This window comes from Mustela lutreola, chromosome 8 (assembly GCF_030435805.1).
Source record: "Mustela lutreola isolate mMusLut2 chromosome 8, mMusLut2.pri, whole genome shotgun sequence".
In the NCBI taxonomy this organism is placed as follows: Eukaryota; Metazoa; Chordata; class Mammalia; order Carnivora; family Mustelidae; genus Mustela; species Mustela lutreola.
The window spans coordinates 134,019,726-134,034,281 of NC_081297.1; the positions used below are offsets into that span (position 1 = coordinate 134,019,726).

Sequence of the window (14,556 nt, forward strand, 5' to 3'; positions counted from 1 at the left end):
CTGATGGTTTTTACAATAAAAATATTAAGGATGATTATCCTAAGTTGCAGGTTTTTCTGCAGTAGGAGTGACTGGTATTCTTTCCCCCTTTACACGTGAGGTTGGTCTACCCTGTGTTATGTTTAACTTAGAGAATAACATATATACTGAAAATCATTAGAAAATCTGCAAATATTTTATTTTCTCAGACATTCATGTTTTAAATGCAATACATTGTTTTACAAAAGACAAGACTGGCAACCTGTTTAAAAAAAAATAGCTACATAAGAAAAAACACATTTAGAAATTTTTAAAAATTGTGAATACAAGTTGTTGTTTAGAGTGTAAGCAAATTGCTGAAACAGAAACGGGTTCATTTCCTTCCAGCAGGCCAGCTCACGCACATCACCCCGATTTCCGTAACGGCCCCTGTCCTGGAGGAGTCCGTGCCTGCACGACCAGGGTACCGTTTGCACACATTAGTCTTTGTGGTTTACGTCGTAGATCGTGTGTGTCGAAGGTGCTGTTCATGAACAATGAAATAGGGCTACAAATGCACAACTCGACATTTTTATGTAGGAAATTCTTAAAATGTCAGATTATATCAGCTGTTGCGGTGATTGAGTTTAAATATCCCTGCAGGGTCAGGAACAAACCAGCTCTCCCATAAGTCATTGTGAACACTAGGGAAGTCCCAAGGTTTGTGTCTTCCATTCCAGTGGAGTAATTTTGCTTCCTGTAGAAAGTGCTCAGAATATCTGGTATCTGGATTCCAGCCTTCATGGTGTTTAGAAGAAAATAAGAGGCTTGTTAGAAAGTAAAATTTTCATATTGAAAATTGAATACAAGTCCATTATTTAAAAAACTAAGCAAATCAAAAAGTATGTAAGAATTTAGCACCCTAGGGACGCCTGGGTGGCTCAGTTGGTTGAGCAGCTGCCTTCGGCTCAGGTCATGATCCCAGCATCCTGGGATCGAGTCCCACATCAGGCTCCTTGCTCGGCGGGGAGCCTGCTTCTCCCTCTGCCTCTGCCTGCCATTCTGTCTGCCTGTGCTCGCTCTCTCCACCCCCCACCCCGATAAATAAATAAAATCTTAAAAAAGAAAAAAAAAAGAATTTAGCACCCTAAACCTCCAAAATAACCACTGTTAAGAGTTTCTCCTGAAATCCTTCCAGTAACATTCTAACCCGTATACGTGTGTGTGTGTGTGTGTGTGTGTGTGTGTGTGTGTGTGGTATAGCACATGTAGAATGGATAGAGAATTATTAGTTTATAATTGTTTACTTACTGAGTTCCTTATTAAGACTCTCCAGGTTGTCTCTGTCCCTTCACTGACATGAGTGAACACCGAACAGGCTCGTGTGCACATTTGGCACATGTCTACAGATCCGTTGGGTATATTCTTGTAGATGGAATCGCTAGACTGAGGGTGCGTGTCTTACATTTTTGGTAAGAGGTTGCTGGACTGTCCCCAGGAGAACTTGTGTCAGTGTCCCTCCCACCAAGAGTTTACAGGCGTTCTCCTTTCTCCACGTTTTCCCTCAGAACGGCAGCATCTTCCTGTAATGATCTTGCTTTTACCAGATGGAATGCGAAGAGTAAGATGCACTTTCTAACACAAAGCTCTCCCGTTGGAATGTTATTCCTCTCATAAGGAATCACTTCGAGATGGTGCGTTTACCCTCATACTGCCATTGCTCAGCATGTTTTTAGAATATCTCTTCCAGAAGTACATTACAAATGTAATTTTTTTTTTTTTTTTTTTTTTTTTTTTAGTATTCTCTATGGTGTTAAATTTCCTTTCTATGAAAGAGAGTTTGATATTTTTTTAAAAACTGAAAATCCCTTAAGAGAGGGTGAGTAGCTGGGGTTGTGTGCTAGTCCCTCTTAACACATGATGCAAGAAAGAAAAAACAAAAATCCATTTCCTACTATTCATAAACCCAGCTGTGAAGGCAGTCACAGAATAGGAGAGAGGTGTTTCAAGTTACCGGAACATAACTGGAATAATTATCAACTTCCAAAGACTGTACAAAGGAAATGCTCATATGGGAAGAAGCACCCTAGAGTCTCCACTCAGCGGGACATCATCTGTCCACTCCATGATCTGAGGACTCCCTGTGGGTTTGCAGTTTGCCTTTATTTTTTTTTTTTTAAAGATCTTATTTATTTATTTGACAGACAGAGATCACAAGTAAGCAGAGAGGCAGGCAGAGAGAAAGGAGGAAGCAGGCTCTTGGCTTAGCAGAGAGCCCGATGCAGGGCTCGATCCCAGGACCCTGGGATCATGAGCTGAGCCGAAGGCAGAGGCATTAACCCACTGAGCCACCCAGGCGCCCCGTGCAATTTGCCTTTAACTAAATATAGGTCCTACATTTTTAAAATCTTAAGCCTACCTGCTTAGACCCAAACTGAATACCCAGTAGTGTTACATGCTTTCTGCTTCCAAAACACCTGAAACCAGAATCATTTTTCAAATGATTTCTGGGTAGATTTACTTTGCAGACTTCCCTGATTCCAAAACTTTCGGGTCAGATGTAGTCTCTGTTCTACAAAGAAAAATTATTCCTTTCCCCTTAGGAAGATTCTGCCCCTTTCTACTAACCAATTAGATAGTTCATAAAACGTGATTGAAACTGCAAGTTCATAGAACGCTCTAACCTTTTCATCTAAGTTTCACGTAACTATTCCTACACAACCTTTTTTATAGACCTACAACTTTGATGGGATTTTCTGTACATTCATTACAGGGAAACATTGACTTTTGACCTAACAGTGAACCCAGCATTATTGTAAATCAAACCAGATGGAACATTAATGTCCTGAACTTCCTTGTGTTGCTCCTGTATGCATACAGATGCTCAGGAAAGTTGAGGAAGATTCTCGTAATGAGGCAGAAGCAAATCTATATAGAATCATCAAGAAACAGGAACCCAGCTACTATAGTTTTATGTGTCCCTTTTTATTTTTTTCTTTTTTTAAAGATTTCATTTGAGAGAGAGCACAAGCAGGGGACGGGGCAAAAGGAGAAGCCGGTTCCCCGCCGAGCCGGGAGCGTGACGTGGGCCTCCGTCCCAGGACCCTGACATCATGACCCGAACTGAAGGCAGCCACTCAGCCAGCTGAGCTACCCAGGCAATCATGTGTCCCTTCTTTTGAAAGGGAGAGTAAAGGACATACCACCTTGCCGGTTCTGAGAATTAGAAATAATATTCACCTTTGTCACCAGAACCTAGCTCAGTCCTTGACGATGTAGAAGGTACTTAGTAAATACACATCTATAAGCCCTTGTCTCCAATTCTAAAATAACGCCCAAGTGTCTGAAAACGAGGATTTTTAATAACTTTTTTGGTAGCAAAGCCTAGATCCCACTCAGGGTATTGCATAACATGAATGTATGCATCATAGTACTTTTTTTTTTTTTGATGGACAGAAAGGGAACACAAGCAGGGGGAGTGGGAGAGAGAGAAACAGGCTTCCCACTGAGCAGAGAGCCCAATGTGGGGCTCGGTCCCAGGATCCTAGGATCATGACCTGAGCTGAAGGCAGACTCTTAACAACAACGGAGTCACCCAGGTGCCCCTCACATTACCTTTTTAAAATTCAAAATCTTTCCCATTTCTAAACAGGTCTGGCCCAGTGCTTTGGGCTAAGGGATGGTGGCATGTGTTTGAATGAATGTGACTGTCTTCTGCATCAGGCTCTGTGCTAAGCAATTTACAAGTATTAGGTGATTTATTCCTTATAAAAACTTTATAAGATTCTATTAGAATCCATTTATAAATGGACAGCTAAGGCATAGAAAGATTGAATAATTTGCCCGACATAGGTCATAGCAAAATTGGGATTCCAGTCCGTATCACAGAGCCTGCACTCCCTCAGTGAGGAATGAATAAAAGACTCACATGGTACACAGTCAGGAAACAGCTTCTTAAAAGAGAAGTTGTGAGCCGTCTAAATACATCATAAACCATTATGCCAATTTGTTTGGTTTTGCCCACTGCAGGCTACTGCAAGAGGGCAATAAAGACAAGTGAAAAAGTTCTGACAGCGCAAGTTCTATTTTAGCAATAGGTGATGTTTACTGAGCACATACTCTCTTCTAAGCATGAATCTAATTGCTTCCCATGAATTCCTAGAAGCATACCTTTCAGGCCATTTCTATCAGCTGCATTTGTAGAATCTGAGCAACGGAAGGTTAAATAATGGATCACCTCCAAGATCACCTAGAGGATCTGAACTGAGGAAGCTGATGTTACAGCGCACTCCCCTGCCCTTGGGGCTCACGGGTCTATAATGTGTTGTGTTGTCTCCCTAAAATACTCACCCAGGTGCCTTATGTGCCACAGGGGGTTGATTGCAGAGTATTTCCCATGAAACACAATCAGCATTGGGGACGTGGCCACCCCGCCTCCCAAGGAGCTGCTGTAGAGATTTTCCCTAAGAAATGGAATAGAAAAGCAACATTTGGCCTCGAGGCGCACAGACTCAGGTAAAGTAGCATCTTCTAATTTTGAAAGATGCAAGACCATCTCCCGCTATATAATAGAAAGACGATAGTTTTTCATTGTCCCCCAACTTTTTATTTTGAAAATTGTCACTTACACAAAATTGTAAGAATACCACAAATTCCCATCTAATTCGTCTACACTCACAGCATAGCATTTTGCCATTTTAATTTTCAGCCTTTTTTAATGGCAAATATAGACCAAATTCCAATCCTACATTATATAGAAGACCTACTTACAAATTCAAGGTTATGATGATATTTTTAAATATCCAGATAAAAAGGGCGGACAGGAAATACAATGACATGTTTAATAGTGGTTTTGTTAGAGGGGTTTTTTTTTCTCTTTTAAAATTTCGATAATAAAAAATGCTGCATTTAAAAAAAATTCCACCTTCAAAAACAAAGTTGAGTTTATAAAATAAGTCTTAAAAACAAGCCTACATAAGGAGGAGCCCCTCAGCTGAAATAAATGATTTTCAGTGGAGAAGGTTCACTAGGCTTCTGGTAGAAGACTTAACATTACATTACTAATTCATGAGAAAAATGTGTGCATAATAAGATTCTGCAGGATCCTGCTTCCGCTGACATACCATCTGTGATTAGATTCTCATCTCCCATCCCCATCCTTTCTCATCAGTGCCTCTGTAAGAAAACCTAAGATGTCCGTGAACTATTTCTAACCCAAGTCACACCTAGAAAACTAACTGAACCATTGTGTTGCCAAGCATGGAAGGTGGCAGAGGGGTCTACACATACTCCACATTTTTTTGCATCCACTTCTCCAGTTGTTTGGTGATGCGCTGGTGCTTCCATTCCGTCATGTTGGCCACAATCACACCCGGATTGAACGAGCAAGTGCTGGGGCTTATGCCAAGGTCTTTTATCGTCTTCTTCCTGTAGTCCAGGTAGCCCATGTATGTATTCTATAAAGGGACAGCATATGCTTTTGACCAAATCTTTCATTTCTGGAAAGTAATCATTTTCTTAAGACCTCACCGTGCTAGGTCACCGGCCACTTCCTAGTGGCTCTGCTGGTTTTCTCGTTTCCCCAGCCTCACTGCCAGCACTAGAACTGACTCCTGGGACAGCCTCATGGCTCCAAATACTGTGCAGAGCCAGCCCTGTTGTCTCTGGACTCCCAGCTCCTGCCACATCTGCCAGCACTGTCCCCTGGGGGCTTAACATGGCAGCTCCCCGTACACCCAAACACAGCTCCCAGTCCTGTCCCAAACCTGCTTCCTCATAACCTGCCCCACCTTGGTTCCTGGCAGCTCTGTTCTTCCAGGTACTTAGGCCAAAAACCGAGAGTCGTTAGGATCTCCATGGCTCCTGCTCATTCACTTTTCATCCAAATCTGTCAGCAAGCCCTGTTGGTCTCGTCTTCCAAACCACACCGCCAACACAGCTACCTTCCCTGGTTTGGGCTGTCATTACCACTCAGGGTTTCTGCAAGTTTCAACTCCACTCTGTCTCTATGTCCCTCATCTGCTCAAAGCCTCTCTGGTGGCTTTCCATCTCAGTGTAAAAGCCGGAGTTCCTAAAATGGGCTGCCACACCCTGTGCCATCTGTCCTCACTGTCCTTACCTTTCTAATGACTCTTCTCGCCCACTTTCCTCTGCCACACTGATCTCCTTGTTCCTTCAATGCAAGAAAGATACACTTCTGCCTCAGGACCTTTGAACATACTGTCCCCTCTTCTTGGAAGGCTTTTCCTCTATCTGCTGAGATGGTTCCCTCAGTACTTGATCACCCAATTTACAATACAGCTCAACCTGCACCCTGGTCCTCTGTTAAATACTTCATTTACTGACTGTCTCTTCCCACTAAAATGTAAGCTACACAAAGGCAGAAATTTTCATTTGTTTGCTGTATCACTGGTACCTAAAATTGTCAGGCACATAGGGAGTTGCCTAATGGATGTGCCACAAGGCAAGGCACATTGTCTCATGCGCACGGGCTGTCCTAACTCTCCTCCGTGTGATGCTCAAGGTCACAGAACTAACGAACACACTCGAGCACTTTCTGGGTGTCAGGCAGGTTCTGGGAACTTTGCACACACTACCTCATTAATTGCATCCAATCCCTTTCCATGTATTAACTAATTTAATTCTCACAATCGCTCCACGAGGGAAGTACTCTTCTCACCTCTGTTGGACAACGGAGGGAGAAGGTGATTGGTAAGTAACTGGCCCAGGGTTTCAAGCTAAGTGATGGATCCGAGGTTTTGATCACGTCAAGGGTGGCCTGAAAGCCTAGGCCTCAAAGTGTGTCACATCTCTATTGTTGCACATAAAAATGACTTCCTGGAACGTTTTTTTAGAGAACAGCATTTGATTCTTAACAGCACCAAAAGCCATCCTTTTGGCTTTAGTATTAAATATAGGTTCATCTTTCCTCATTTCTTCCAGGGTAAAGAGATCTTTCACCTTGAGGAAAATCAGTATTTTTCTCTATTGCAAATGGGGGGGAAAGTGGTGATCACTACTCTGAAATTAGAACCCAAAGTGCAGGGGGCCTCTTAGAGGAAACCCCCTGTCTTGGACAGAGAGTGTGGTTCCGGCCACCTACAGAACCAGGGTCCCTTCTGGAGCATTACGACAGGCTAGAACTTGGGCGTCATGGTATCCCATTGTGGCTCACAAAAAACAGAACAAGACAGGTACTGTTCTTGCCGTGTTTCAGACCAAGAGAGTGGGACCTGCAGGGTCATCATCCTGCCCTAGCCTCGGTATGCAGGGAGCTGGGGTGGACCGGGCAGCCCAGGCCCTGCCTGGGCTGGGTTCTCCAAGGTTAGATTATGACGAGCTGTGGGAAGGGAAGGGAGGAGAGCAGCGGGGGAAGACAGGAGCAGCGAGCCCACCTGTAGCCCCACAAATCTGTTCGTGTCCTGAGCGGAAGGCAAATCGCAGTCCCCCGAGAAAGCTGCCGCATGGCCCAGGGCCAAGGTGGTGTCATAGAGTTCTTGGATATCACCTGAATTTAGAAACACCAAGAGTTAAAATATTAGAGCATTTGTTTTAGAGCTAGATAGAGCCTTAGAACATCAGGCAGGCCCCGATGTTGCTCTGGAGGAAAAGTATGTGATCCCAATTTCAAGCAGCCTGAAGATGGACTTAATAACCTAGCTTGTCTCGGTTCAGAAAGGGGCTGGATGGTAAGCTCGGACCGGCACTGGGCCGACTTCTTCACTTCGGCTGCCATGTGGCTTGCACACCTGTGCTCATCTTATGTGCACATGGGAGACAGCAACACTGAAACACCCAAACCGAGCTCACTTCCGAGAGTGCCATCAGGGAGACTTTATTACCCTACATTTTAGGGATGCAAAGAAAGGGAAGACTAGGTTATTGACAGCTGACTTGGACAGAGTAGCTCCCAGGTCAGCTGGATACTCCAGGGAAGTGAATATCCACACCTGTCTTCAAACTATTTCCAAACTTCTAACCCTTTATTCTCCCCACTTGAGTACACAAGTCAGAATCACTGAGCACCTCGCTATTTGGAAAATGAAGGTGGTAAGTCACTCATTCTACTTATCAGCTGATCCTGTTTGTTCTTGGCCATCGGCAGTATACCTTGTACAATGACATCGTCGTCCAAATAGATGACTTTCTCATGTTGATGGATAAGCAGGGGGAGATAAAATCGAACAAAGTTCAGCTGTTAAAACAACAACAGAAGCGATGGTGAGCCTCAGCTGAACTCCAGGTGCAGAGCAAAATCCAACAGGCTGCAGAGATGCCTTAGCAGCCAGGGATGGGGGCCCGGGGCCACAGCCTGAGCCGGCAGATCAGCACCCTCCTAGGTCCGAGCCCTCAGCTGTGGAGACAGTGACGGGACACTTCCCCTCTGTAACTGGCTACAGCAGCAGTCAGAGGCTTCCTTCCCGGTCTTTCAAGCCACAAATTGCCTGCTGTCCTCTATACTCGTAATTGGACTGCTGTCCACTAAATCAGCCTCACGCACATGCACACACGCATGCATGGGCATGGGCACAGAGGCGTCCCGGCCACAAGTTCAACCTCTTAGCTCCGTGGACCAGAAAAAAAGTCAGACAGCATGAGCTTGGGTGGGAGTTGTGTAGTTTTATTAGCTGCACCATTTAATCCAAAATCCCATCTCAGCTCACACTCCAATAAAAAATATAAGGGATTGGGAAAAGAGCATGTCATCAAAGGGCTTAGAATTCACTACATTTTTGAGGATGGATTTCAATAACAATTACATGTAGAAGTTGGCTGCATTTTCTGTGAATCTGCCATCAATACCACTCTTTACGCAAGAAAGAGTCCCTTTGGTAAGAACTCTTGCAGTAAAATACCTTAGGATTCCCAATGTCAGGGAAAACAGTGGGTGTCTCCTGAAAATCTTAGTTGAACCTATGAGGTATATAATCTATCATGCTACTGTTTTTCCTTAGCCACTGGGATACCCTGGGCTGAATTTAATGTCCAGTTGCCGTACACACAACAGCCTGTGGGTTGGGAATATTTTTTCCTGGCCTCACGGTTTGGCCCCAACCCCCACCCCCACCCCTACAAGCACATTCACATACATAAATGCATCCTACATTTTCTTACACTTCATTTCTTCTTTAATAGTTTCATTATATTTATGTAAACCACCTTAAATTCTTCTGGAGCAGGTAGTTTATAAATTTTAAGTAACCAGAGCTTAGTGGAGACCTAACACTGCTTCAGAAATATTCCATCCACATCCCAGTGGCTGGTGCTCCACACTGAGCAAGAGTCTCACCAAAGACTGTCCCCAGCACATGCGTAATTCCTACTCACAGGCTGGAGCAATTTGGGCCTCGATGAGTCTGGTCTAATCTTCCCTTTGAGGACGATAGGGTTGAATTCCACGATTTTAAAGTTTATTTCTCTTAGTTTAGAATGTTCGATCCATTTTCTAAAGAGATGATAAAAAAAAAAAAAAAAGAAAGCTCTAGTATACACCTCCAACCTTTCCTCAATTTGTCTGTTGCCTCCTTAGAAAGTTAAGAATAAAATGTGCATAACTTTAGTAGAGTTTAGTCTATAAATCATTCTGATTTTTTTCTTTCCCCTCAGTCTGGCCCGGCTTCAGATCTTTCCTCTTTTTTACTTTAATTTGCATACCTCTGCAAAGGAAATGAAGCAAAATAGTAATAATCAAATATCTCCCCAGATCCACATAATCTCCACAGGAAACTGGAAGAACAAAAATGTTCCTGCCATGGGCTAACAGATTTATCAAGTTATGAAGCAGGACATTCAGAATCTTCTACTCGATGGAAGTCATTCTCACTCTGCTGTTTGGACTCCAAGGATGATTTGAAGTTATCCTTGTCTCTTTGACTCTGCCTCTCACTGTGCCTCACCTGCCGCCGCCTCCGACCCTCCCCTCCTGTCCCCAACATCTCCCCTCATGTTCACTCCGTCTCACACAATGTGTGACTATCTTTTACCCAATTCATAATACAATGCTTGGTAGAAATTCTCTCAAAATACAATTGTCAATGACTCAAGTCACACATGGTAGCGTTTGTTTTTGCTCAAAAATCGACAAAAGAGTTGATCTTCTGAATTGCATTTAGATCTGCAAAATTTGAACCATAAAACCAGTCATTTACACAATGTTTTATGTCAATTAAATATCTTTTTGTTTTTTTAAGATTTTATTTATTTGGCAGACCAAGATCACAAGTAGGCAGAGAGGCAGGCAGAGAGAGAGGAAGGGAAGCAGGCTCCCTGCTGAGCAGAGAGCCTGATGCGGGGCTTGATCCCAGGACCCTGGGATCGTGACCTGAGCCGAAGGCAGAGGCTTTAACCCACGGAGCCACCCAGGCGCCCCATATGTCAATTATATCTCAATAAATCTGGAGGTGAGGAGAAGTCATGTCAACAAGAAAGACAATCCAACTGAAAAACTGGCAAGTACTCAAGCAACTTCTAAGTGGCCAAGAAATGTGGGAAAAACAGTGCTCAGACTCCCTAGATATAAAGGGATCTCAAGGTAAACCACAAAGAGATAGCCCAGACACCTGTCGGAATGGCAAAGTTAAAAAGACTGACCACATCACGTTAGGGTGGTGGTTGTTACAGGGGTATGTTTACTTTCTGATGACTCACAAAGCTGCAACACAGGATTTGTGCAATATTCTGTTTTTGTGTTATACTTCAACGAAAAGAGGGGTTTTTGTTTTTAATTCTTTAAAACGGGGGTGGTGGGCTACACAACAAAAGCTGGGAGACAGTGCCTGCTCAGAGTCCTGGAGTTCATGCCCTTTTGTTCGAGTACAAACCCTTGCTCTGAACATATTACACACGCTACGCTTTGGGGTTTGGTTATCTGGTTTTCATACCCACTGAGAATTACACGACTGTTAACAGCAGGCTAAAGGAACAATATGCAACAATAGATGATAAGAAAAGTGCGATATGAGACAGAAAATCTAAAACGTATACACAAACCCTCAAAACCCACAGGAGCCAAGGACCATTTAGATTAGGAGCGAGTGTTTTCCGTATCTCAGTACCTCCAATTCGTGCTAGGACTTAAAAATCTAATTGTAAAAATCATACATAAATACATTTTCAGGGAGCCTGGCTAACTCAGTTGGAAAATCTTGATCTTGGGGTCATGAGTTCAAGCCCCACATTTGGTGTAGAGGTTACTAAGATAAACTTAAGAAAAATAAATGCTTTCTTTTTTCCTTCTTTTCTTTTTTTTTTTTTTTTTTAAGATTTTATGTATTTGAGGGACAGAATAAGTGAGAGAGCAGGAATGGGGGGTTGGACTGAGAGAGAGGGAGAGGCAGCAAGGAGCCCACAGTGGGGCTGGGATCATGACCCGAGCTGAACGTAGATCTTAACCAAGTCACCAGGTGCCCTTATTCTCTTTCCAAATAATAGAAATAACACCTGAAATCCCTTGAACTTCCCTTCATCACTGATCTCCCCAGTCCCTCCATCCTCCCCAGAGATAGCCATTATTAACAGATGGAGATCTTTGGGGCCCTTTTTTTTTTTTTTTTTTTTACAGAAACACATATATGTACATGTACACATTTATAGTTTGGGTTGGGTTTCCTTTTAAGAATGTTTTAAAAGATTTTATTTATTTGGCAGAGAGAGAGAAAGAAAAGCACAAGCAGGGGAGTGACAGGCAGAGGGAGAAGGAGAAGCACCCCCCCACTGAGCAGAGAGCCCAGCATGGGCCATCTGATCCCAGAACACTGGGATCATGACTTGAGCCCAAGGCAGATGCTTAACTGACTGAGCCACCCAAGCGCCAACCCCCTTTTTTAATATTTTATTTTTTTAAGTAATCTCTATACCCAGTGTGAAGCTTGAACTCACAACCCTGATATTAAGAGTCACATGCTAGGGGTGCCTGGGTGGCTCCGTGGGTTAAAGCCTCCGCCTTCAGCTCAGGTCATGATCCCAGGGTCCTGGGATCGAGCCCCGCATCAGGCTCTCTGCTCAGCGGGGAGCCTGCTTCCCTTCCTCTCTCTCTGCCTGCCTCTCTGCCTACTTGTGATTTCTATCAAATAAATAAATATTATCTTAAAAAAAAAGTCTCATGCTCCACTAAGCCAGCCAGGTACCCCTGGTTTTTTATTTTTAAAGCTATAAACTAACTTGTTTTGTGCCTCCCCCCATTCATATGTTGAAACCTAATCCTCAGCGTGAGGGCATTTGGAGGTGTGGTCTTCAGAAGGTGTTTAGGTCCTGAAGGGTGGGGCCCTCATGAGTGGGATTAGCGTCCTTACAACAGAGACCCAGAGAACTCCCTTAACCCTTCCTCCACGGGAGGACAAATGCAAAATGCAGCAAAAATGCAGCTCTCTATGAGCCAGGAAGCAGGCCCTTACCAGACGTGGAATTGGCGGGGGCCTAGATCTTGGGCTTCACAGCCTCCAGAACTGTGAGAAATACATTTCTATTTTTGTAAGCCTCCCAGTCTGGGACATTCTGTCCCAGCAGCCTGAATGGATCAGATATTTGTAGAATGGGTCATAGCACATGAGATATACTGCAACGTGTGTCTCCTCCTGGCCAATAGATCATTGTCAGTATACCCACATTGCCTTCTCTCTCTTGTAATAGCTTGGTCATCTCCATAGCTTGTTTCAATATTCTTCTATTGATGGACATTTAAGCACTGAGCAATTTTTTTTTTTTTGCTATTTCATATAATGCTGAAATTAACACTGTTGTACCTATATTTTGATAATATTAGAATTTCTGTACCAGATTCCGAGCAGTGGAAATGGTATGGTGAGTCAAACTATACATGCATATAACATTTTTTATAAAATTTAAATTCCAGTTAGTTACCCTAAAGTGTAATATTAGTTTCTGGTGTACACTCTAGTGATTCAGCACTTCATACAACACCTGGTGCTTATCACAAGTGCACTCCTGGATCCCCATCTTCTGTTTGCCCATTCCCCCGACCCACCTCCCCTCTGGGAACCAGCAGTTTGTTCTCTATAGCTAAGAGTCTGTTTCTCGGTTTGTCTCTTTTTTCCTTCACTCTTTCTTTTTTCTTCCTCTTTCTTTTTTCCTTCGCTCATTTTTTCTTCTTACATTCCACATATGAGTAAAGCCATATGTTATTTGTCTTTCTCTGACTTATTTCACTTAGCCTAATACAATCTAGTTCCATCCACATCATTGCAAATGGCAAGATTTAATTCTTTTTCCTGGCTGTATATTACTCCACCGAATGCACACATCCCCTCTTCTTTATCCATTCATCTGTCCATGGACGCTTGGGCGGCTGCCTTGATTTGGCTGCTATAAAAGGAGGAGTGCATGTGTCATTTTGATTTAGCATTTCTGTATTTCACAGGTGATACCCAGGAGTGCAGTTCCTGGATTGCAGGGTAGTTCCACTTTTAACTTTGAGAACTCCATACTGTCTTCCACAGTGGCTACAGCAGCTCAATGCATACACAATTTTATTAGACGTTGCCATATTGCCCTCTCAAAATACGTTACCAATTTACAAAGTGTACATTGTTTAACTAGGGGATAGGCATATGCATTTTCTTGCACTGGACTTTGTCCTATTTAATTTAAACCAACTCAATGTGTGAAAAATTATATGTCATCGTCATTTTAATTTGCATTTCCCTGTAATACATAATACCTTTTCATGTTTGTTGACCACTTGCGTTTTTTCTTCTGTGAATTGTTCGTTGGTATTCTGTGCTCATTTTTCTACTAGATGCTTGTATGTTTAAAAAAATTTTTTTGTAAGAATTCCTTTTATACCTTGGAGATTAATCCTTCATCTATAATACATGCTGAAAATATTTGGCCTAGTTTATTGTAAGATTAATTTCACTTACAGTGTTTTGCATCTTTTAAAAGTTTTTAGAGGTATCTGGGTGGCTCAGTCATTTAAGTGTCTGCCCTCAGCCCAGATCATGATCCCAGGGTCCTGGGATTGAGGCCCAGGTTGGGCTCCCTGCTCAGCGGGGAGTCTGTTCCCACCCCTCCCCCACTTCCCTGGCTCATGCTCTCTCTCTCAAATAAGTAAAATCTTTAAAATGGGCAAATAAATACATAAATAAAGTTCTTGTCACTAATTCCAACACTTGAGTTCTTTTTTAAAAAAGTAAATCAATAAATTAATAATGTTTTAAAATATTAAGCAGTAAAATTTGTCCATGTTTTTCTTATGATTTTTGGGCTCACAGAGTCATTTTCCATAGCAAAGCCTGCATTTTTTAGAATACTCTAAAATTTGATTTTCTGTTTATTTCTTCCAAATCCATTTCCAACTTTTTTTTTTAGTGTGTTGTATGATAGAAAACAGATTGCTTAGCAGTTCAAAAATTATAATTAGTGATGATCCAGGTCATAGTGAAATATTATATTTATATCCTCCCAGGCTAAGAAAGCAGAGAAAAGAGAAACCATTTGAGAAAGAAAGACTTCCACATAACCTGCTTAAGGAATGCAGTTCTTCAGTTCATTAGACAATTCACTTCGGCAGAATGATGCATTGCCCTACCAGATTAATGAGGCTTTGCTGTAACTTCCCTAGCGAGGCAACACATTCATCAG

The 14,556-nt window shown here is 42.7% G+C and overlaps 1 protein-coding gene across 2 annotated transcripts in view; it reads right to left on the minus strand.

Moving 5' to 3' along the window:
- Positions 1–152: 152 nt before the first annotated feature.
- GLT8D2 (glycosyltransferase 8 domain containing 2) overlaps positions 153–14,556 on the minus strand; it is a 39,202-nt gene continuing 24,798 nt past the window's right edge. Inside the window, exons 5-10 of one of the 2 annotated variants that reach the window (XM_059186708.1) lie at positions 9,286–9,403; positions 8,068–8,152; positions 7,353–7,465; positions 5,248–5,414; positions 4,309–4,421; positions 153–756 (exon numbers count right to left, since the gene is read on the minus strand). In XM_059186708.1, the coding sequence (XP_059042691.1) occupies positions 584–756; positions 4,309–4,421; positions 5,248–5,414; positions 7,353–7,465; positions 8,068–8,152; positions 9,286–9,403 (769 nt within the window). In that variant the 3' untranslated portion in view covers positions 153–583. Of the gene's footprint in view, positions 757–2,953; positions 3,175–4,308; positions 4,422–5,247; positions 5,415–7,352; positions 7,466–8,067; positions 8,153–9,285; positions 9,404–14,556 lie in introns of those variants that run through there. The other variant, XM_059186707.1, reaches the window with a different exon arrangement.